Raw genomic sequence first — 25037 nt, 5'->3', positions numbered from 1 at the left:
ATAACACTGCTACTACCTACTATAATTAAGGATTTGTACTTTTTCAAAAGCAAGCTTACATACCTTGGCTGGGATTTGCTACTTTTTCTATTGGATTGATCATAATGGTACATGCTAGGCCAGCTTTAGCATGTAGTGTGGTTGGTGGTCTAGGGGGTAAGACAGATACCTACTACACACTGAGACCTGGGTTCAAATCCCGGCCAAGGTATGTAAGCTAGCTTTTAAAAAAGTACAAATCCTTAATCATGCTACTTTTTCTATTGAATTGATCATAATGGTACATGCTAGGCCAGCTTTAGCATGTAGTGTGGTTGGTGGTCTAGGGGGTAAGACAAATACCTACTACACACTTAGACCTGGGTTCAAATCCCAGCCATGGTATGTAAGCTGTTTTGAAAAACTGCAATTCCCTACAGGATGATACAAGAGGATGATGAGAGAGAGAGAAAGAAAATGAATTTTTAAAAAATTTCCGACGGAATCTGGAATTCCGCAGAACTTAATATAAATCTGGCGGAATTTTCATAGCGACGGAATTTATCATTGACGGAATCCGTGAATTCCGGCGGAACGGAATTTGCTGGTTCCGATCATCCCTACTATAATTTCATGGATCTGATTTTTTGCCCTTCTTAAAGAGAACCTGAACTGAAAATAAAAAGTCAAAATAACCACACACAGGTCATACTTACCTCCCGTACAGTCTACTGCTCAATCTCTTTCTCCTCTCCTGCTTCCCATTTGTCCACTGTGATCAATGGAATTCTCCGTCCTCCATTTTGAAAATGGCCATTACCCCATAACAGCTTCCTGGTCAGCACACTGTTAAACTGTAATATCACCCACTTGAGCCATAGGGAAACATGGACATTACCTTGCACCTTCAGTTGTAACTGACAGCTGCTGATATATAACTGACAGCAACTGGTATATTTCAGTTCTGACAAAATATTGTCAGAACTGAAAGGGATCACTGTAAGAAGAAAACGGTAAGCTTCTGAGAGGAGCTCACGGTAAGGTTAGTATGTAATATTCATTTGCAGCTACGTCATGCGTTTATTTTAAATAATTTTACTGGCTTCAGGTTCCCTTTAAATAATGGGAAAATGTGGGCTATACGCCAATCCACTGGGACTCTGCCAGTTGAAAGGTTTTCAGCTTCAATCTTTGCCAGCCTAATTTCTTTTTTACAACTTTTATTGCACTCCTTATAACTGCTTAACCTCCCCGGCGTTCTATTGAGATCGCCAGGGAGGCTGCGGGAGGGTTTTTTTTTAATTAAAAAAAAACTATTTCATGCAGCCAACTGAAAGTTGGCTGCATGAAAGCCCACTAGAGGGTGCTCCGGAGGCGTTCTTCCGATCGCCTCCGGCGCCCAGAATAAACAAGGAAGGCCGCAATGAGCGGCCTTCCTTGTTTTGCTTAGATCGTCGCCATAGCGACGAGCGGAGTGACGTCATGGACGTCAGCCGACGTCCTGACGTCAGCCGCCTCCGATCCAGCCCTTAGCGCTGGCCGGAACTTTTTGTTCCGGCTACGCTGGGCTCAGGCGGCTGGGGGGACCCTCTTTCGCCGCTGCTCGCGGCGAATCGCCGCAGAGCGGCAGCGATCAGGCAGCACATGCGGCTGGCAAAGTGCCGGCTGCGTGTGCTGCTTTTTATTTGAAGAAAATCGGCCCAGCAGGGCCTGAGCGGCGACCTCCGGCGGTGATGGACGAGCTGAGCTCGTCCATACCGCTCAGGAGGTTAATGCAGCCTCAGTCCTCTTCTGTTTTAGGACTTTATAGGCATTTTTTCCCCTTCATTTTATCTCTAACCTTTCTATTCATCCATAGAGGCTTTTTTTATTCCTAGACATTTTGTTTCCATATGGAATATACATACTACAATATTGATTGAGAATAAGTTTAAAAGCTTGCCATTTCCCTTCAGTGTCCTCCCCTTGTAGTACATTATCCCAGTTCACCAAACTTAGTGCCTGCCTGAGTTGATTGAACTTTGCTTTTCTAAAATTCATAGTTTGAGTGGTCCCGCTGCCCCGCGGCCTATCAGTCACCAGATCAAACGTTATCATGTCGTGATCACTATTTCCCAAATGTTCTTGAACCTGCACATTTGATACGTTGTCTGGTCTATTAGAAATGATCAAATCCAGTAATGCATTTTCCCTAGTTCGTTCCGTTACCATTTGAGTCAAGTAACTGTCCTGTAGTGATGCCAGAAATCTGCTGCTTTTACCAGAATGGGTAGCATCAATACTCCAGTCACTGGCCTCAATTCACTAAGATCATGCTGGAGATAATAAGGCAAGAGAAAACTTACCTCCACACAGTGAGAGAGTTATCTTATCTCTTCATTCCTTAAGTTACCTCCTCTGTAGTTAATTTCACATGCAGTTAATTAACAGCCTGTATTTAACTCTGGAGTTATTTTAAGGATTGGAGAGTTAACTTAAAGACAGAAGAGTTAACTTTAGGTTTGCCTGAGGTAAAATGTTTCCTGAATACTACATGCCTTATTACCATGGTAACAACTCTAGAAACGTTATTAAAGACAGGAGATAAGCTTAGTGAATTGAGGCCAATGGCCTCAATTCACTAAGATCATGCTGGAGATAATAAGGCAAGAGAAAACTTACCTCCACACAGTAAGAGAGTTATCTTATCTCTTCATTCCTTACGTTACCTCTTCTGTAGTTAATTTACCTCTTCTGTAGTTAATTTACCTCCTCTCCTCCTTTCATTACGTTAGTGGGACACCCTCCAATCAGTGGGAGGGAAGGGACGCGGGCGGGTAGCGGCGATACGGAGGAGTCGGGGGAGCGGCACTGACAGACAGCGCTAAGGTAAACATTGTGCTGGTGACACGCTGCGTGTCGCCAGCACTGCGGGGGTATAGCGGCGAGCAGGGGGGTCTTTGAGGCACACGACTGGGCAACAGAGGCTGGTGTTAGTGTGCACAACCAGCCTTTGTGCCCCACTAACGTAATGAAATGCCACCTCGGGTTCTCTTTAAGGATTAAACAGTTAACTTAAAGACAGAAGAGTTAACTTTAGGTTTGCCTGAGGTAAAATGTTTCCTGAATACTACATGCCTTATCACCATGGTAACAACTCTAGAAGAGTTATTAAAGACAGGAGATAAGCTTAGTGAATAGAGGCCAATGTCTGGGAAGTTGAAGTCACCCATAACTATGATCTCATTTTTACTTGCAGCTTTTTCAATCTGCTGTAGTAATCGCAGTTCTGCAGCTTCATTAATATGAGGTGGTCTGTAGCATACCCCAATAAGCAATTGGCAACCTTTATTTCCACCATGAATATTTACCCAAACGGACTCCACCTCTTCACAATTGTCCTCCATCTCATTGTTCAGGACAGCTGTAAAATAATTTAACAAAGAGACAAAACCCTCCACCTTTTTTTCCTGTTCTAGCCTTCCTAAACACATTGTATCCCTCTAAATTTGCTATCCAGTCATGGCTTTCATCCATCCTTGTCTCGGTTATTCCCACGTCATAGCCTTTGTCAATCAGAATGAACTCTAGTTCGTCCATTTTATTTGTAAGGCTCCGAGCATTGGTTACCTTCCATTTTATATTTTTACCACCAAATTTTCCAATTTTGGTTACATGAAATGGGCTACTTCAAGTTTTACCAACCTCCTTACTCTGTACACTGTCCCCACCCCCCTCTCCACCCCCCATAATGTTAGGCTCCCACTGTCTTTTTACCTTATCTTGTCTACATATTGAGACTTTACCCGCCTCCCCCCAGATCCTAGTTTAAAATCTCCTCCAACCGTTTAGCCATCTTCTCCCCCAATGCAGCTGCACCCTCCCCATTAAGGTGCATGACACATTTTGGCAAGTTACAGGAAAAAAAAAGGTTATGACAATTAATTGGATCACCTTTTGCACAGAAATCCTGATCATTGTCAGCCATCTAGTTTTTTTAAATAATGCTGAAAGACTTTGTGGAGGTCATTTTAAATCATCATGTTATTGGTTTCTTTTCTTTAAGCTGCCATTCAGTCGATTATTTGCGTTCTTGTATTTTTTCATTGCCTCACATTGATGGTAACCCAGTTCAGATGGGATTTAGCACAAGTTGCCACTTCTAATCACATTAAAATGCTCTGTAATTCAATAATCTGGCTAGATGATAAATGCTGATTATTAATCAGGAGAACAGCACAGTATCAGAGACAAATGAATCACGCTTTATACTGAATTATTTTTAGATTGTATGGTTAGAATTTATAATTAACACCTACAGAGGCAGGAGTCCAATATCCCTTTGCTGGTATACACAAAAAAAATCTGTAGATATTTATATATCTTTTACTTCTCTTTAGTTTTTCTTCAGTTTAGCAATTTTATTTAAAGGACCATTCAATTTAAAGGATATGTGAGGCTAAAAGTATAATTTCATTTTTACCAGAGGCTTCTTTCAGCTCTGGAAGTTTCTGTGTCCCTCGCCGCAGTTCTGCAGTCACCAAGTCTTCTGTGGCCTCTTGCATATCAGCCACTGACCCGACCGGGGCCACTCGCAGTCACACTCCAGTGGCCGGGAGCCTTCTTCACCAGCCGCTACAGAGGGGACCACTGAAAATTTGGTGACTGTGGAACTGTGGCAAGGGAGATGGACTTCCAGGGGCTGGACGAAATCCCAGGTAAGTAAAAATGCAATTATACTTTTAGCCTCATGTTTTCTTTAAAGTGTATTTGAACTGACATGTGACAAAGATAAACATAGGTACATATAGTATCAAATCTACTTAGTGATTGACTGTTTTCTTTTCTATGCATGGGTTATTAGATCATTGCTTTAAATATGCAAATAAGGTGGTACAAATGCAGTGGAATGCAGCCTGGGCTCTCTTGAAAGCTAAGTGGGGGAAAACACTTTTATCTGACTGTGCAAATAAGCCTGATAATAAGAGCCCAAAAAAAGCTCAAAAGGTAATCATTTCTTATTGTTGAGAGCTTAATGAACTAGATTTTACATCACACTAACATGGCTGCTGTCCATCCTTCACAGTTAAAATTTAACTCACTAGATTATAAAGTGTAAAAAATTCTCTTGGCCTCTTTGAAGCTGACAGTTTATATAACTGATAATTAGAGTTATTTAACAAGGTTGCAGACTGACATACACACACACACACACACACATATATATATATATTAAAAATTAATAATAAACACCAGTCTCAGTTTTGCAATACGCATTATTACGTGGCCAGTGCAGGTGGAAAATTTAGCACACACCTGCCCTCAGTTATAATGGTAAAGACGTATATTTCTCATATGGCTAGACACTGTGATACTTGCCTGGCACTTTTTTCTTGATTATATAGTGTGAGGAAAAAATTGCATGCCTTGAACAATCAAGAATACTATAAATAAATGGTTTTGCCCACCTTGTCAAATGTTTACCTGCAACATTTAACCTGGTGCTGTGCAAATGGGGAGTTAACCCCATGAAGATCAGTAATCAAAATACAAGCACACCACCTTATGAATAGGCCACCAAAAATATGCATTATAAGAATAAATACAACAGCATTACCTCCTTGTTTTCAACAAACACCAACTCTTAATTCTAGCATTTGGTGTTACTACATCAGGTTCACTTGCTTTGCTTTTATTGTATGAAATATTGATGGCATGCCGGTATACATAAGTCAAGTATTTTCCATTTAACCTCCTTTCAGAAGACCTAAAGCACTCTCTCAGGAAGGGTACCAATAAATGTGTCCACGTCTCTATATGTAAACATGGCGTGAGATAAGTAATGATTGCCTGAAATAGGCTCTCCCATTGTTGATAAAAAGCCACTTCTCTAATGTAGGAAAATGTCAGCCTTTATTCCCCTGATGTCTAGGATCCTGAAGCCCGTAAATGCTTTTGGAAAATTAGCCTTGGTAATAAAAATGGAGAGAGCTGTATTTGGCTGTTTGATGTCTGTTTCTGTTCGGATTCTGCAAGGCTATACAGAGCTTTGTTGTGAAAGCAGAGGGACTTGAAGATGTAGACCTAACATTAGGGTGACACCACTCAGAAGCAATGACTGTGAAAAGCTGTGCATAATCCATGAAATGTACCTTGTTGTTATCTCCTACTACTTTGAACTGTTCACACATCTGGTACACAATGGCCCTGATTTACCAAGCTTCTCTTGAGCTGGAGATCATAGCAGAGCATACAGTAGCGGATTCTGTAAACCTGGCCTGGATTTATTAAACACCATCTGCTAAAGTAGTAACAGTTTATAACTCTTGCCAGGGCCAGGATAACAAGGGTAACACCGCGAATAGGGCCTTATTATTTGTTCTGTTGCAGTCATGTACACATTTCTGTACTGTGAACATTTTAAATAACTCCAGGAGAGCCAGTATAGTTGTTCTCATGCTATTGACTTACATTAGCCTGTCATCAGCAGTACCAGTGTATACTGTGAGCATTTTCTTGAATAATAGATCACAGGGATCAACTTTTCTTTATAGATACTCATGCGCACAAAACTTAAATCTTTTAATTATAACTTCAAAATGTCAACATTATGACCTTATTTTACCAATCACGTCATTTAAAAGTCAATGTTATGATTTTTTCTCATAATTGTGACATTTAATCTAGTAATTATGACTATTTAGAGTGCAAATTATATCATTTTCACAATTACGACTTTGAAAAGTCAACATCTTTATCTTATGTGGCCTGGGGACTCTTCTGTGTGGTGACAAGCAGTGCCATTTAAGTACAGTTATACAGTTTGCTTATCTAGTATATGATTTTCAGAGAAAGGCACTTGGCTGAGTATACTGTATGTACTTTGTAGAGCTGTGTAGTGATACTGTATAGCTTACCATAAAGTAATAAGGCAGAAGTAGTCACCATATCATTCTGAAATGAAAAATGGCCAAGGCATCTGGACAAGGTCATGCAAAATGCAGTGACTAATAGCTACCAATCACATTTCTGAAGCAGATGATTTGTGTGCGGGGTTCGGCAGGCATCTGATAGATGCTTGCACAAAGCATCAGAAATCGAGCACCCTGGCGGCGAGTTGGGTGCCCAATGCAGTTCTAATTCAAGTGAAAATGAGTGCCGGGAAAGTGCATAGTAAAATATTGGTAAAGTAAATTATTAATATTTTTACTAGTAGCCGAACTCATGCAGCGGCAACGCAATACAGTGCCTCAAATTCCATATTTTTCAGATAAGATTAATTAAACAAACATTTTCAAAGACTGTTATGGATAATACTACATTGCACATAGCAGTCTACTATAATGCTAGGTACACACGATACAATTTTCTGGCAGATTTACCTGCCAGATCGATTTTTTTTCAATATGTCCGATCTGAATGTTGATCGATTTTCCGATTGATTTCCGTTCACTTTTATGGAAATCAATTGGAAAATCGATCGAAATTCAGATCGGACATGTTGGAAAAATTCGATCTGGCAGATAAATCTGTTTCGTGTGTACCTAGCATTAGAGTACATTTATAACTTTATATGATGTTAATGTGCCAGTGTTTTATGTACGACGTGCTTCCATAAAAATACAGTGAGCTATATTTAGAACCAGGAAACCCTCGATTCTCAAAAGTATTGCACACTACAACCGCCGCAGGGCCCCCTCCCATCTCGCCCGAAGTCTGAGCACACATGTGTGCCGCCTCCAAAACTAAGCTGCCACCCAGAGTCTTTTGGTTAGTATATAGGATTCCTGGCAGATCAGCTGTTGACTGAGCAGTTGCTACTTGCTAACTGTGCAGTTTATGTCAACTGGCCTTAGTGTGTCCGCACTTTGCATAATTGCAACTGTATTTTAGCTATATAGATTGGTGCAGCGGTGGAGCAATTGCCCCTGGCAATCATTCAGAATCCTTGATTCATTTGACAGAAATATGATAGGTTGCTAAATTTTTACTTCTGTTTTCTTAGCTTATGTCTAGATTTTTTTGTGTTGCACAGTTGTAATTAAAACAATGACTTTATTAGTTTATCTAAACTTTCTGTACAGTAAGACATGTTTATGGGGAATGGATGGTGGGGTTTTCACTGTTATTATATTTAGCCTTAATTATATCTGTAAAAAATAATACATTTAATCAGAAACATATTCTTTATTTTTTCTGGCTAAATTCATACTTTGAAAACCTTCTTTATTTACTGCTTTGTAGTAAAAATACTGTAAGATAAATAGTGACCAGTTGTCAGGGCAGTTTCTCGAATAAATCGTCTCCAGGGTGAGGGTGTAAACATTGTGCCCTCCCAACATCTCTAAGGCTTGCAGCACTTCCGCCTCTACACAGTAATGTCTGAAGGGAGAGAGAATCCTTTATGAAAGATGTGAGATTTATTTTGTCATTAAAACTTTGCTAGCCACATGCAGCACCCCCTCCCCCCTGTTACATCCTCAGTATAGGTAGCCAGATGTATAGCCCTCCCAGCATTGATGGCCAGATGTCCCCCCAGTGTAAGTAGCCAGATACCCCCTTAAAGGATACCACAACTGGAAAAATGATTGCTGCAGTGTGTGAGGGGTTAAAAGTACATACCATCCGCTCCTCCTGCCCCCTCCGTCTGCCGCCGTTAGTGTAATATTAATGCCGGGACCAGCAACTTGCTTGACCCCCCCCCACCCGGACATACTGCGCCCTGTGTGCGCAGTATGTCCTCCCCTCTTCACTTCTGGCCGGCGCATAGCGAGCGGCTCAGAAGCACGCTGATCCCTCTGTCTCCTCTGGGCTGCGTGTGATTAGCATGTGATGCTTGGTGTAGTGGAGCGCACACGCAGCCCAGAGTAGACAGAAGGATCAGCGTGATTCTGAGCCACTCGCTATGTGGCGGCCAAAAGTGAAGAGGGGAGGACATACTGCACACACAGGGCGCAATATATCCGGGTGGGGGTTCAAGCAAGTCGCTGGTCCCGGCATGAGGGACAGGAGAAGCGGATGGTATGTACTTTTAACCCCACACACACTGCAGCAATCATTTTTTTCAGTTGTGGTATCCTTTAACCTAAGTACTCACCACCCGGCAGAGGGAGATGGATCCAGCGTCGTCGCCCTCTTGATGAGCATTCCACAATCCATCTTCCTGCTGGCGGGTACATGCGACGGCACACAAAGGGAATGAACTGGAAGTAAAATAATCTGAGTCATCAAGGATCTTAAAGATCTTATCTGCCATGACTGTAACAACATTAACGGCCGTAACAACAGTCACTTATTGCTGCGCGACACCAAACAATGTTCACATGAGCGCTCACCTGTGCCCACGTTGCATGATTGCACAAACGATTGCTCGTTGCTCAAAAATTCACTGCCCCAGATCTCCCCCCCCCCCCTCCTATGCTCACCCCTATTGCAGATAAGACCTTTGGTGCAGGGGGCTGGGAACACACATATAACACTTACATCCACTGGTCTTCTTGCAATTGAGCTCCACCCTTTGCTGGACTTCTCTAACAGCAGGGCTGCTCACTCTACTTCCTGTTTGTAGAGCATGACCGGCGTGGCAGACAGAGAAGCCCAGTGGGATCAAAAGCTCTATTGCAAGAAGACCAGAGGACGTGAGTGTTAACTTCATGTTTCCAGCCCGCGTGTCTTAAAAATTCAGATCATAAACTGAAAATAAAAATAAGAGAATCAGTTCTATACTAATGTTCTATTTACCATTAGTACTAACCATACAATGAATTCTCTCATAACTTTTTGAAGGTTGCTTTAAGTCTATAGCTCTATTTGTTGCTTGTCTAAATATTAATTATTTATGTGTGTGTATTGCCACTGGTTGAGAAGTTGAATTCTGTATATATTCACTATAGTGTTAGCTTTCAAATTCAGCATATCAAATTCAGAACACCCAAACACCATGCTTCTGCACCATCTCAGTACCAAATAAGAAGATGGGAGGAGGAGTCACATGGAGTGCAAGCGAACCCTGTCTTCTTGTTCGGTACTGAAATGGTGCTAAAGTGCAGTGCTTGGGAGTATTTGTGTGTTCCGGATGCAATATGCCGAATTCCAACACCAATACTCGTTCTTTACATAGTTCAGCTTCATAAAGTACAATTAACAGCACAGGGTGGCTAAAGAAAAATGTGAATATCCCATTGTACGTGTAAAGAGAGCAAAAAGGGGGACCCCGGAGTGGCACTCCCTATACCATGAGCATTAGTTATGTGAGTGAACAAAAAGCATTAGAATCTCACCATACCATCAGTGGTACCTCTGTCGATTGCTGGGACGTGTGCTCTGCGGTGTTTGTCGAGAAGAAAGCGCCAATACGTTATGTAACTGTAGAAAAAGAAAAATCATCCCGGGCACCTTCCGTCCAGTGTAATTTATTGTTGCAGAAAGTGACAGACATCCATCCGGATAGTGGATACCACAAACAATGACTACCTCATCCTGGTGATGTTCAAAGGTGATGGTCCGGTGGAGGTGGAGGAGCCAGGGCACAAGGTGGGACAAGCGACGGCCGTTTCGCGTCTATACAGACGCTTGGTCACGCTGCGTACCACTTTACTGGGCACACCGTTAGCTTCCGGTATATCACGGGGATAAGCCCCGCCTCTTCCGGAATCTACGTGTGCCGTGTGTGATTGGAGGAAGAGGATGGAGGAGGCCAGGGGGCGTATGCGTACTTGGCAAAAACTGCTAATCCCAGAATGCTCAGCGCGCAGTCCCTCCCGAAGGGGCTGGATGCGCGGCAAGGCTACGCCCATCGGGTTAAAGCTTATGGACACGTACAGCTGCGTGTAACAAACACGCCCACCGCGTCCATGCCTCAGCCTCGGCGTACATGGTGGCCATGGTAACACTACCACAGCCAACAGGCCTAACTGGCATATAGGGGAGGCGTGAGTTAACGTCTCCCCATACCTGTTAATGGCTAGCAGAGACACCGGGGGGGCAACATTACAGCCCACCCATGAGTCGCCAATAGCGCAGTACCTCCTGCCTCCCATCACCCTCCTAGGTGATATTGTGTCAATGTGACATAAAACCTAACAAGAAGGGAAGTCTCACATGCAGCAGAACAGTCTACCCAAAAATTGGTACATACCTACAACTCTAGGAGAACAATTAATACTAGGGAGACGCACCAGTCCTATTCTTAGGGCATTACAGAAGTGAGGAGGGACAGGCACATGGACATTGTCAAAAATGATAACTGGCAATATCAGAAACTATGGGCAATCACATTTGGAACATCATCAGCAACAAATTAACACCATACAAAACACCCCCCTCCCCAAAGGGCCACAGCTATAAATAACATATATAGGGACAGAGGACAGTTTATCGTCTCCATTATTGGACTCAACGGACTCAAGGGTCCAACATACAAGCCAGTTCGATTTTATCATTCAGGCCTGCTGGGCCCAATGCATCAGTCCGTAATATAATACGCGTTTCTCTTCTGAGGAGTAATTTATCCCTGTCCCCTCCCCTTGTAGGGATTTCCACCTTCTCCAATACCGCAAAGGTTAAACCCTGACTGGACTTTCCATGTTTGTCCCGCATGTGTGTTACCAATCTTGTACTGCTCTTCCCTGCCTTGATTGTACTTATATGTTCTCCTATCCTGACCTTCACAGGCCTTGTGGTCTGTCCTACATAAAAATTTTTGCAGGGACAGAACAGCACATACACTGCATAAGAGGTTTGGCAGGTAAAAAAACCTTTGATTTTAAAATCTATGCCCCCCACCTGAATGTGTTTTGACATAATCATTTTGGGGCAAAACTTACAATGTCCACACTTGAAGTTTCATACAGGAGCATGTCTATCCAACCATGACTGTGATCTAGGTGTTATAAATTCACTCCTGGTAAGCATATTAGCCAGGGTGGGTGCTCTTCTGAAAACAACTCTCGGGGGTCCTTCCAGTTTCTGGGACAATTCTGGGTCACCTTGGATAATATCCCAATGCTTAAAAATACTCTCTCGAATCTTAGAAGCCATGGGGGTGTAGTCAAAGGTAAAAACCAGTTTTCCCCTCCCATCTTGTTCCCTTTTGTTCTTATTCTTCCCCCTCAGAAGTGATGTCCTATCTTGTTCCTGAGCTCTGCATCTAGCTTTAATCAACATCTGCATGTCATATCCTCTTTTTTGGAATCTATTTGTCAAATCCCTGGCCTGATCATCAAAGGTCCGCTGCGAGCAATTGTTCCTCCTAAGGCGTAGGTATTGGCCATAAGGAATTGCTTCCACCACATGCTTAGGGTGGAAGCTTCCAGCATGGAGGACCGAATTGGTCGCAGTCGGTTTTCGGTATCCCTCACTGATCAATTCATCATTCACCACTTTGAGTCTGAGATCCAGAAAGACCACCTCATCACCAACCATTTCTGAAGTAAATTGCATATTAATGTTATTACAGTTTAGATAGTTCACAAAATCCAAGAACTGGGCGTCTGAACCGGACCACACCACCAGGACGTCGTCCACGTACCTGGACCATTGCCTGATGTGCACCCGGAACGGATTAGTATCCGAGTGTACGGTAGACTCCTTCCACGCCCCTAGGAACAGGTTGGCAAAGGAGCATGCCACCGGGGTCCCCATCGCCGTCCCCGCGACCTGTTGGTACCACCGACCGTCAAACATGAAGGCGTTATGTGCCAGCACAAATTGTAAGCACTGACATATATACTCAATATAATCGTCTTCTTTCCCTGTACGTTGTAAATAACGTTTGACGGCCTGGACTCCTAGGTCTTGGGGAATCCTGCTATACAGGCTGACCACATCAATAGTGGCCAGCCTGTCACCTGGGACCCAAGTGGCACGCTCCACCATCTGCAAAACCTCTAGTGTGTCCCTCAAATAAGAGGGCACACCCTTCAACAGGGGGCGTAGGAGATGGTCCAGGTACCTGGACAGTCTCTCGGTTAGAGACCCACAGCCAGAGACTATGGGACGTCCCGGTGGGGCGTCCATAGATTTGTGCAGTTTTGGAATATGGTACCACACAGGTTTCCTGGGAAAGGCCGGGAGGAGGTCCTCCGCCAATCTCTTGGGGAGGAAACCCCTCTCGGCCCCCCTGCGCAGGAGAGTTTGTAACCCAGACTGGTACCGGGGGGTCGGATCACAAGGAAGCAGGCGGTATGTCTGTGTATCATTCAACTGCCTAACGGCCTCGGGGGGACGGCGATGGGGACCCCGGTGGCATGCTCCTTTGCCAACCTGTTCCTAGGGGCGTGGGAGGAGTCTACCGTACACTCGGATACTAATCCGTTCCGGGTGCACATCAGGCAATGGTCCAGGTACGTGGACGACGTCCTGGTGGTGTGGTCCGGTTCAGACGCCCAGTTCTTGGATTTTGTGAACTATCTAAACTGTAATAACATTAATATGCAATTTACTTCAGAAATGGTTGGTGATGAGGTGGTCTTTCTGGATCTCAGACTCAAAGTGGTGAATGATGAATTGATCAGTGAGGGATACCGAAAACCGACTGCGACCAATTCGGTCCTCCATGCTGGAAGCTTCCACCCTAAGCATGTGGTGGAAGCAATTCCTTATGGCCAATACCTACGCCTTAGGAGGAACAATTGCTCGCAGCGGACCTTTGATGATCAGGCCAGGGATTTGACAAATAGATTCCAAAAAAGAGGATATGACATGCAGATGTTGATTAAAGCTAGATGCAGAGCTCAGGAACAAGATAGGACATCACTTCTGAGGGGGAAGAATAAGAACAAAAGGGAACAAGATGGGAGGGGAAAACTGGTTTTTACCTTTGACTACACCCCCATGGCTTCTAAGATTCGAGAGAGTATTTTTAAGCATTGGGATATTATCCAAGGTGACCCAGAATTGTCCCAGAAACTGGAAGGACCCCCGAGAGTTGTTTTCAGAAGAGCACCCACCCTGGCTAATATGCTTACCAGGAGTGAATTTATAACACCTAGATCACAGTCATGGTTGGATAGACATGCTCCTGTAGGAAACTTCAAGTGTGGACATTGTAAGTTTTGCCCCAAAATGATTATGTCAAAACACATTCAGGTGGGGGGCATAGATTTTAAAATCAAAGGTTTTTTTACCTGCCAAACCTCTTATGCAGTGTATGTGCTGTTCTGTCCCTGCAAAAATTTTTTATGTAGGACAGACCACAAGGCCTGTGAATGTCAGGATAGGAGAACATATAAGTACAATCAAGGCAGGGAAGAGCAGTACAAGATTGGTAACACACATGCGGGACAAACATGGAAAGTCCAGTCAGGGTTTAACCTTTGCGGTATTGGAGAAGGTGGAAATCCCTACAAGGGGAGGGGACAGGGATAAATTACTCCTCAGAAGAGAAACGCGTATTATATTACGGACTGATGCATTGGGCCCAGCAGGCCTGAATGATAAAATCGAACTGGCTTGTATGTTGGACCCTTGAGTCCGTTGAGTCCAATAATGGAGACGATAAACTGTCCTCTGTCCCTATATATGTTATTTATAGCTGTGGCCCTTTGGGGAGGGGGGTGTTTTGTATGGTGTTAATTTGTTGCTGATGATGTTCCAAATGTGATTGCCCATAGTTTCTGATATTGCCAGTTATCATTTTTGACAATGTCCATGTGCCTGTCCCTCCTCACTTCTGTAATGCCCTAAGAATAGGACTGGTGCGTCTCCCTAGTATTAATTGTTCTCCTAGAGTTGTAGGTATGTACCAATTTTTGGGTAGACTGTTCTGCTGCATGTGAGACTTCCCTTCTTGTTAGGTTTTATGTCACATTGACACAATATCACCTAGGAGGGTGATGGGAGGCAGGAGGTACTGCGCTATTGGCGACTCATGGGTGGGCTGTAATGTTGCCCCCCCGGTGTCTCTGCTAGCCATTAACAAGTATGGGGAGACGTTAACTCACGCCTCCCCTATATGCCAGTTAGGCCTGTTGGCTGTGGTAGTGTTACCATGGCCACCATGTACGCCGAGGCTGAGGCATGGACGCGGTGGGCGTGTTTGTTACACGCAGCTGTACGTGTCCATAAGCTTTAACCCGATGGGCGTAGCCTTGCCGCGCATCCAGCCCCTTCGGGAGGGACTGCGCGCTGAGCATTCTGGGATTAGCAGTTTTTGCCAAGTACGCATACGCCCCCTGGCCTCCTCCATCCTCTTCCTCCAATCACACACGGCACACGTAGATTCCGGAAGAGTATCCCCGTGATATACCGGAAGCTAACGGTGTGCCCAGTAAAGTGGTACGCAGCGTGACCAAGCGTCTGTATAGACGCGAAACGGCCGTCGCTTGTCCCACCTTGTGCCCTGGCTCCTCCACCTCCACCGGACCATCACCTTTGAACATCACCAGGATGAGGTAGTCATTGTTTGTGGTATCCACTATCCGGATGGATGTCTGTCACTTTCTGCAACAATAAATTACACTGGACGGAAGGTGCCCGGGATGATTTTTCTTTTTCTACAGTTACATAGAATATCCCATTGTAGACAGGATATAAGCAGGGCTGACAGAACTTTTAGCCTGTTATGCATTTTGCTCATTAAACCAGTTACGTGTTTTTATTGTGTTTCAGCTCAGTTTCACCATTCAGTATTGAAAGCACAAGGCGGCAGCGCAGGTCAGAATCTCCAGACTCTAGAAGAAGGAGAATACACAGGTGTGACTTTGAAGGCTGTAACAAAGTCTACACAAAGAGTTCTCATCTGAAGGCACATAGGAGAACCCACACAGGTAAAGTACTATCCCAAAATTACATGATTATATTGGTTTAACCAAACCTACCCGCCAGTGTCTTTTCATCTTCCACTACTACTGATCAGATGTTTGGCTGGTGTGGCTGCAGAGATGACACTAAGAAACAATTCCATATGCTTCCATGCAAGCTCGAAAGCTTTAGCATACTGGGAACACTTTTAGCAGGGATTGGTGTTTTACACCTGTAGTTAGTAAGGCGTTGCTACATATTTTAGCGTGGTTATGCATTTATATAGCACTGACACCTTCTTCAGTGTTTTACAGAGTACATAGCCTTATTAATTGTCAATAATTGTCTCTTAGAGAAGCTCACAATCTGGCTTCTACCATGGTCATAGTCCTTGCCATACTCTAAGGCCAGTTGTAGCTGAAACTAATTAATGTATGAGTATTTTTAGAATGTGGGAGATAAGCACAGTGCACCAAGTAAACCCACACACATACAGGAAAAAAAAACTCCATGCATTTAGTGTCTTCGTCGACACTGTGGGAAAAGTCTTTTCTTTACAGTGGCATTATTGGCTTTCAATTGTGCCTTATTCTTTAGTGCATGTGACATGATTGTTTTAAATTACAATAGGTCCATGTTTTCTGCTGCAACTGCTTGTATTGCCACTAGATGGTGCAATAGAACAACATATGAAGCTGTATATTGACATAACTGTGGGTTACAAGAGGTTTATTTTGATGTTGAAACAATAGGGGTTTTTAATTATAATTATTTTGTTTGATCTGAACTTCTTACATCATTGCTATTTTTACTGAAAACATCAAACGCGATTATACAAATACATAATGCTGGGAATGCCTGGAGATATATTGTCATCTTGAGGTTATAAATTCCTTGCCAGCCCATGAAAAAGAGCGCTTGAAAAAAGACTTACTGAATCTATATTGCAGTGTTTTGAAACCAATAATTAAATTAAAAGTTTTAAACAATTAAAAAAAATGTAAATGTTAAATTGAGTGATTGGAGTACTTTTAGTTTCGACTCTTTTTTTAAAAAATTTGTTTGTTGTTATGGCCTTATTTAATAAAATTACAATTAGCAGAAATTCAAGTCAACCTGGACTGATGCAGAGAAAAATCCAATGCATCCTATTTATACGTGTGACCATGCAATCACATTATGTATTTACTAATCGTTCACCAGCTACTTTTATGGCATGATATGATGCAAACAAATAGTAAACTCCTTTATAAGTATGAATTTTGTATGGAAGATCTTTCAGGCTATTGTTAGAGTAACACATGCTGTGCAAGCGTAATGCCTTTTACCTTAGCAACACTAGCGAGCACATGTTGCGCTAATTGCGCAATGGGTGCTACCTTGTCAGGGTGAGTAACAATAAACTTGCTGTGTGCTGTCTGCACATGGCAACCTTACCGAAGCTTTGCGAATATGCCTTCTTCTCCGCCTATATTTCTCTGGCTCCTCTGAATGTAATCCTGTTTAAATGCTCAAATTATTTGCATTAATAAAAAACAAGTGTCAGCGCCAAGGCAGAAGGCGACCGCAGCCGAGAAGGACAATGTCCAAAAGTCCACACAAGCAATGAATATATAAAGTCAGCGCAGGTCTATAGTAATACAGCTTTCATCATTTTTTGGTATACAGGATCTTCGAACAAAAGGGTAAAGAAGCAAGGCTTACCAGATTCCAACAACCCACATTATAAGGTTGTAAACGAGTTTGATAGGTGGTCCGCAGAACTTTCAAATGGTGTCGTTTCACCAGCGATGTTGCACACTACAGATTCCTCCGGAATATAGTAGATATCCTGAGACCGCAGAGACTCACCAAAGGGGAGTCCAGTAGGATAGTGACATGAAAGAGATATACGGCACATCTAACATGGGAAAGGGGAAGGGAAGGCGACAGGCGGCACCATTTTATTTGAGGTCTTCTATTGACCATTTTATGCGCGCTACTTTTTCGGGGTTCCCAGTGCACGGGCCCCGTATGTGAGTTTTCCTTTATCCTTGTTTTTAATTGTTTTACTTGTTATGTAATAAAGACGGTTTACACTTAGATGTGCCGTATATCTCTTTCATGTCACTATCCTACTGGACTCCCCTTTGGTGAGTCTCTGCGGTCTCAGGATATCTACTATATTCCGGAGGAATCTGTAGTGTGCAACATCGCTGGTGAAACGACACCATTTGAAAGTTCTGCGGACCACCTATCAAACTCGTTTACAACCTTATAATGTGGGTTGTTGGAATCTGGTAAGCCTTGCTTCTTTACCCTTTTGTTCGAAGATCCTGTATACCAAAAAATGATGAAAGCTGTATTACTATAGACCTGCGCTGACTTTATATATACAAATTATTTGCATTGATACATAAAGGAACATTAATCTTATATTGTTACATTATTTGCAAACAGTGAGTGATGTACCCCCAGCATTTTTATTTATGAGAGACTTGTGCTACAGGCATCAGATTCAAAACAAGCATACTGTATATATTTTTCATATGCATTTAGGCTACATTTTCTACTTTTTTTATGTACTCGAGGAGGATTTCTTATTTGCTACTGTGTATATTTCAGTAACAAATGATTGTCAGTATTGTCCAATATTTATGCAAGTTCATAGACCACTCCTTCTCCAGGGCTTATGGCAATTCATGACACTCTGAGCTTAGTGCCCCTGACTTTTTTCTTGAAATTATATATAATGATTTGAACACATGTCTCTAACCAATGGAAGACTGTTTTGTCATCCACCAGTGGTGTTGGGCTCATCATAGCAACATTAGCAGCTGCTATGGGACTTGTAGCCAAGGGGAAGCCAGGTCTCAGGGGCCAGCAACATGGGAGTCTACTGCAGGCCTCATGGAACGAGACAGCACAAAAGGGCACAGGGAAATTTGGGCACACCATGTGCCGCCATAGGCCATTATGTGAATTACGGCTATAGCGGCACTAATTTGGCACCCTCAAAAGACATCTACCTATTCTGGAGGACTAACTATATTGGGGGCACTCAGGCTACCTATACTGGGGGCTAGCCTTGGCTATCAATACTGGGGGCTACTAAATACTGGAGGCCACTAATCCTAAGGACCCCTTTGGCCACTAATCCTAGGAACCCCTTTGGCTACTAATCCTAGGGACCCCTTTAGCTACTAATCCTAGGGACCCCTTTGGCTACTAATCCTAGGGACCCCTTTAGCTACTAATCCTAGGGACCCATTTGGCTACTAATCCTAGGGACCCCTATGGCTACTAATCCTAGGGACACCTTTGGCTACTAATCCTAGGGACCCCTTTGGCTACTAATCCTAGGGACCCCTTTTGCTACTAATCCTAGGGACCCCTTTGGCTACTAATCCTAGGGACCCCTTTGGCTACTAATCCTAGGGACCCCTTTGGCTACTAATCCTAGGGACACCTCTGACTACTAATACTGGGGGCCTCTCTGTCTACCTAATACTAAGGGAGTACTTCTGGCTACCAAAACCAAAGGCTACTCAATACTGCTTCTTGGTGTATGTATTCATTCACCCTTACCATAACGATTTGTTTTGTTACATAAAGCTGAATAGTTTATTATCTATGTCTTTGTCCTAGATGTACAACCTATTTAAAGGGAACCTTAACTGGCGAGCAAAAAAAAATTCACTTACCTGGGGGCTTTCCCAAGCCTCCCGCAGCCGTCCGGTGCCCGCGCCGGTCCTTCGGTGCCCTCCGGTCTCCCTCCGCCGCTAAGTTTCGTTTTCGGACGACTGCCAGTCGTCCTCGGGCCACTTCCGCATTCCTCGTCGTAAACTGCAGTAAAGCGCGCCGCATGACGCGTTTGGCGTCATGCACATGACGCGTTCGGCGTCATGCGGACGCGCTTTACTGCAGTTTACGACGAGGAGTGCGGAAGAGGCCCGAGGACGACTGGCAGTCGTCCGAAAACGAAACTTAGCGGCGGAGGGAGACCGGAGGGCACCGAAGGACCGACGCGGGCACCGGACGGCTGCGGGAGGCTTGGGAAAGCCCCCAGGTAAGTGAATTTTTTTTTGCTCGCCAGTTAAGGTTCCCTTTAAGCCCTTTCCTTTAGTATTCCTTCGCACTGTGTAAATTCTCTTTTTCTGTGTTAATCAAATAACTACAGTTTTAATAACCTTTAATAACAAAATGGGATGTTTCACACCAAGATACATTATTTCTATTGTTTTTGATGAACCTTTTAAGTTTAAGCTACAAATAATCTAAGTTCTGTTCTGTTTCCCTTTTCTGAGTGGTAAAGATGCAATGTTTTTGTCAATAATTCTCAGCGCCTAGTCCTGCAGGAATTCTGATGGGCTCCTTGTTAACGCCAACCCAAAGGTGCTTACCAGTCAAACAGCAAAAGTTTGCAGTTAAAGTGATTTATCATACATATCAATACTGGCATTCGCTGTGTACACCTGACTGCCCTTTTGAGTTAAATTTCTCAAAGCTGCCAGCATACCTCACTGCTAAGATATGCAGAAACTAGACAAGCAAGAGCACAGGCCTGTGTTTTAATACATTAGCCACTCTCTGAGCACACTGCAGCCTTACCTACTCACAATGGGGCATAAAAAGGATGTTGCCAAGCACAAAATAATGTAACAATATCTTTCAGAACCACAAATAAACTTAGTGAAAGGCTGCTTCATTTATATATATTTATAAATGAATGACCTTTTAATAGAGCAGCACATATAACATATTGCATCACACAATAAAAAAATCAATGTATATAGCAGCTCGATTTTGTTTTGACATGTTTAACTGCACTGCTCTGAGCTATTGGCTCCCCATTGGAATGGGCTTATGATTGTAAATAGGGTGCCAGCATTTTTTGTGTTAATAATGCAAACTGACTGTTCCCATTTTTAGAGCTGCTTTTTAAGTAGGCCAGTGGCGGCTTCAGCTTCAGATTTTTTTTTAGGGACCAAAAGGGTAAAACCAATAGGTAGCTGGTGTGGCCCACTTTGGCACATGACATGATAAAAAACTTCCCCAGCAATTATCTGTTACAATACTAAAAGTGCATTGAACAAATGTTACCCGCCTTCCAGTTAATCTCTTTTTATTTTGTTACTTTGAACAAAAATCATGAGGCCCCCATTAAATGCAGCAAACATGACGCCTCATATGACAAATGCAGCAATCATGAGGCTCCAAATGGAAAATGCAACAGTTGTGAGGCTTCCATATGACAAATTCAGCAATCTTGTTGCCTCAAATAACTAATGCAGTAACCATGAGAAGCCAAATGACAAAAGCAGCAATCATGGGGCCTCAAATGAAAAGGTCAGCAATTATGAGACCCCAAGTGACAAATGCAGCAATCATGAGACCCCAAATAAAAAATGCAAAAATCATGAGACCCCAAATGCAGCAATCATGAGGCCCCAAACGACAAATGCGGCAACAATGAGGTCTCAAATGAAAAATTCAACAATCCTGAGGCCTCAAATGACAAATGCAACAACTGTGAGGGCTGGTTTATACAGAATGCTGAAAAGCTGATGCTTTTTAACTGATCAGTTGTTCTGCAGCAGTATATTGTGAAATACCTTGTTATTAAATGCATAGATTTGAACTGAGCCATAGGGAAACTTACACATTTTCATTTTCTTCCCTTGGCAGTACATCATTTTGTTCGTTCAGCTATAATGGACAGCAACTGATTCAGTGTAAACCAGCCCTCAAGCTTAAAATAACAAACGCAGCAATCATGAGACCTTAGATAACAAATTCTACAATCATGAGGCTTCAAATGACAAATGCAGCTACCATGAGGTCTGATAAATGCAGCAATCATGAGGCCTCAAATTAGAATTTCAACAATTTTGAGGCCCCAAATGACAAGTGTGGCAATCATATGCCTCAAAGGACAAATGCAGTAATCATGAGAGCTTAAATGACAAATTCAAAAACCGTGAGGCCTCAAATATAGCAACCGCGAGTCTTCAAATGACAAATGCATTAATCATGAGGCCCCCCAAAAAACAAATCTAGCAACCATCAGGCCCCAAATGGCAAATGCAGCAATCATGAACTTAAAATGACAAATGCAGCAATCAGGAGGCCCTTAATTATAAATGCAGAAATCACAGTAAAGCATAGGTCCAGTCTCTATATCTTTTGGTCCACTTCTGAACAATCTGTAAAATGGGCCAGGAGAGTGCTAATTGTAAGCCAACCCTATCAATAAGGTGTGTGGCTGACTTTCCCCTACTATATAAAGATTGCAGCCATGTATTACCATGTATAAATATTTATTAAAAACATGAAAGCAATAACGTTGCCAGCATTAATTTTTAAGAATTCACTTCCTGACAAACTTTGGCTGAATTCCACCCACCGGTCCAGACACTGACAAATCCATCTCTCACATCAATCTGATGTGTATTGCACATGCCAGAAGCTGGCACATGAACAATATACATGAGATTGATTTGAGAGACAGAGCTTTCTGTGGCTGGCCATGTAAGTTGTGGGATGGGGAAACAGAGGTGCTATACTGCTGTAGGGGAAGCGTAGTTAACTTTGAAGGGTGCTATTTCCACTGATGTTTCCGTGGGAGCTGCATATACTGTATCCTCCCCTGTGAGAGAATGTACCACTACTCAGTCACAGTTTGTCAGGAAGTGATTTTGCCATTGGTAATGATTAGGTGATTAAAAAAAACTGCTGGTCTTTTTTATTGCTTTTAATAATGATTTATATTTATCTAATGGGTTTTTAATTGTATTATGTCAGTGCTTTTATCTTTTAGGAAATAGACCATAGTACCTCTTCAAGGCTAGGTTCACACTACAACTCAAAACTCAAAAAGATTAATTTCATGGGAAAGGCCAAAACGCATTAGAAGACATATCGTCATGTTCGATGGACCTATGTTAACCACTTGAAGACCAGAGGTTTATACCCCCATAGTAACCAGACCATTATTTACAAATCAGCACTTCACAATGTCATATGAATGAATTTTACCCCCTTTTCTTCTAACCGATGGAGGTTTCTTTTGGTGCTATGTGATTGCTGCTGCGATTTTTTTTTTTATTATTAATTTAAAAAAAGCCCTACATTTTTATATGTCCACCCTCCCTCCCACCTTCCCCCCAAAATTAGCCCTACACTAGGCAAAAAAATATGACTATGGCAGGTAGCACTGCACAAGATGTAAGTGCTATATAAATATTTATTTATCTAATAAATGCAATTTAGAGCCTGCCAGCGCTAATTAGCCACTGGCAGGCGGATGGCCATTTGTTTACAAAGACATGAGTGCAAGCTCACGACTAATCTTGCTCCTTGCTATATGGCGTGTCTGAGGAATGAGAGAGCTACTCTGCGGCCGTCATCCTGTGTTAGGCAGTCGCAGAGAGGTTAAACATAGGATCCGTTTAGACATACTGCAACATGTCTGTTGTTTTGGGTGTCTATTGCATCTGTTGCAGTGACGGTATGCAATGTTACACCGTACACGATTTTGGACTCATCTGAGCAGCTGTGAACAAAAGGGGTCGTGCCACAGATGGAAGTGTGTCTACTGTCACAGTGCAGCACAAGCCTGCCATAGTACATGTTTACGTACACACCTTTGGTGGTTTTCACCAAAAGAGACTGGAGCTCCATCCCTCCCCTCAGATGACAGTTCAGGAACCAAGTGCCGATGACAAAATATCTAGGATAACAAGAAAAGATCTTTTAGCGGTTTAAATAGCATTCATTAAATGTGCTATTAGCTTATGATTGTTTTTCTTATACAGCAAGACTCTTTTTTTTTTCTCACAGGAGGCATGTTTGCACCTTACAAGTAAAACACCAGTTCAACCCATTACACGCACCCCGTAAAACAAAAATGTGCTCAAAAGAAACCGTTCCAAAATTAACCAAGTTTAATGTTTGCATTGCCTTTAGCAGCTTTCTGAAAAGGTATTTTGTAGATAAGATGAGAAAACATAATCTGCAGGACACTTTTATGATAAAGACATACAGCCATCTGCATTATGCTGGGAATACACGGTTCGTTTTGTAGCTGATTAGATGGTTCGATAGATAATTTCCGACATGTCTGATCTCCCTTTCGATTCTTTGGCCGCTCGTTTTCTGATAGAAGTGAATGGAAAAAGATAAGAAAATGAGCAGAATATAAGAGAATCGACTGCAGAATCGAGCTGCAAAAACGATCGAGAGCAGAAACGCACGACAGAAACAAACCGCGAATTCCCAGCTTTATATGACATTGTAGGTTTCTCTTTAGCAGTGCATAACATTCCTGTGACATGCAGACTGAATTTGGTTTATTTGAACAGACCTAAATATATGTAAAATAAATCATCAAGGGCTGAAAAATAATTTTTATGAATGCTGCTATTGCTTCTGAGGACTTAATGACACTAGAAGCTGGGTATGCCATGCCATTCAAAGACTTTTCTCCCTGTTCAGTCAGAAAAAAACTCAATTATAAAAAAAAAAAAATAACCACAATATGTTAGAAGGATAAAATGCTGGCACTGCATTGACTTCTACTTCAGCTCTTATAAAAGCTCCATTAGCAATGTTTTTATAACTGAAAGGCAAATTACAACACATTGACTCATTTCAGTTTTCATATTAAGTAGACTTAGCAGCTGTTAACCCATTCAGGATGATTTACTAAATGAAGACAAGTGGAATTTTCCTCACATTATTATGATGATCTTTGCTATTCTCATCTGATACAATTTTAACCACTTATGTACCACGTGGTTTTTTGCTGATCGGTGCTGCGTGGGCTCTCCAGCCCGCAGCACTGATCAGATAGCAGCCAGGCCGATCAGACTTCCCCCCTTTTTTCCCCACTAGGGGGATGTCCTGCTGGGGGGGGGTCTGATCGCCGCCGGCTGCTTGCGGGGGGGGGGGGCTCTTCAAAGCCCCCCTCCGCAGCGCTTCCTGGCCTCCTTCCCTCCCTCTCCCTCCCCCTGTGAGGGATAGGCTTTAGCCTATCAGATGCCGGCGATCCCCGGCCAATCAGAGGCCGGGGATCGCCGATCTCCTCTACGGCGCTGCTGCGCAGCAGCGCCGTATATATGTAAACACCGGGGAAGATCTTCCCCATGGGTTTACATTTACCCTGCGAGCCGCGATCACACCCTCCGTGAACTGACATGGAACGTTTCCATGGAATCCACTTCAGGATTCAGGGGCGTACTTAAGCGTACGCAGAATCCTGAAGTGGTTAAACAGTGTGCTATTTTCCCCAGCTAGGCTGGACGTTTTCAGGGAACTCTGAGCTTATGGGCATGGGTCTCCCACCCCTGATTAATACC

The 25037-nt window shown here is 43.0% G+C and overlaps 1 protein-coding gene across 5 annotated transcripts in view; it reads left to right on the top strand.

Annotated features, from left to right (window-relative positions):
- KLF12 (KLF transcription factor 12) overlaps positions 1–25037 on the top strand; it is a 252077-nt gene that overhangs the window by 210206 nt on the left and 16834 nt on the right. For all 5 annotated transcript variants that reach the window (XM_068267857.1, XM_068267856.1, XM_068267854.1 and 2 more), the window contains exon 5: positions 15568–15725. In XM_068267857.1, the coding sequence (XP_068123958.1) occupies positions 15568–15725 (158 nt within the window). The remainder of the gene's footprint in view (positions 1–15567; positions 15726–25037) is intronic.

This window comes from Hyperolius riggenbachi, chromosome 2 (assembly GCF_040937935.1).
Source record: "Hyperolius riggenbachi isolate aHypRig1 chromosome 2, aHypRig1.pri, whole genome shotgun sequence".
In the NCBI taxonomy this organism is placed as follows: Eukaryota; Metazoa; Chordata; class Amphibia; order Anura; family Hyperoliidae; genus Hyperolius; species Hyperolius riggenbachi.
Note: the sequence above shows the minus strand (reverse complement) of the source record. Positions and strands in the feature narration are given on the sequence as shown.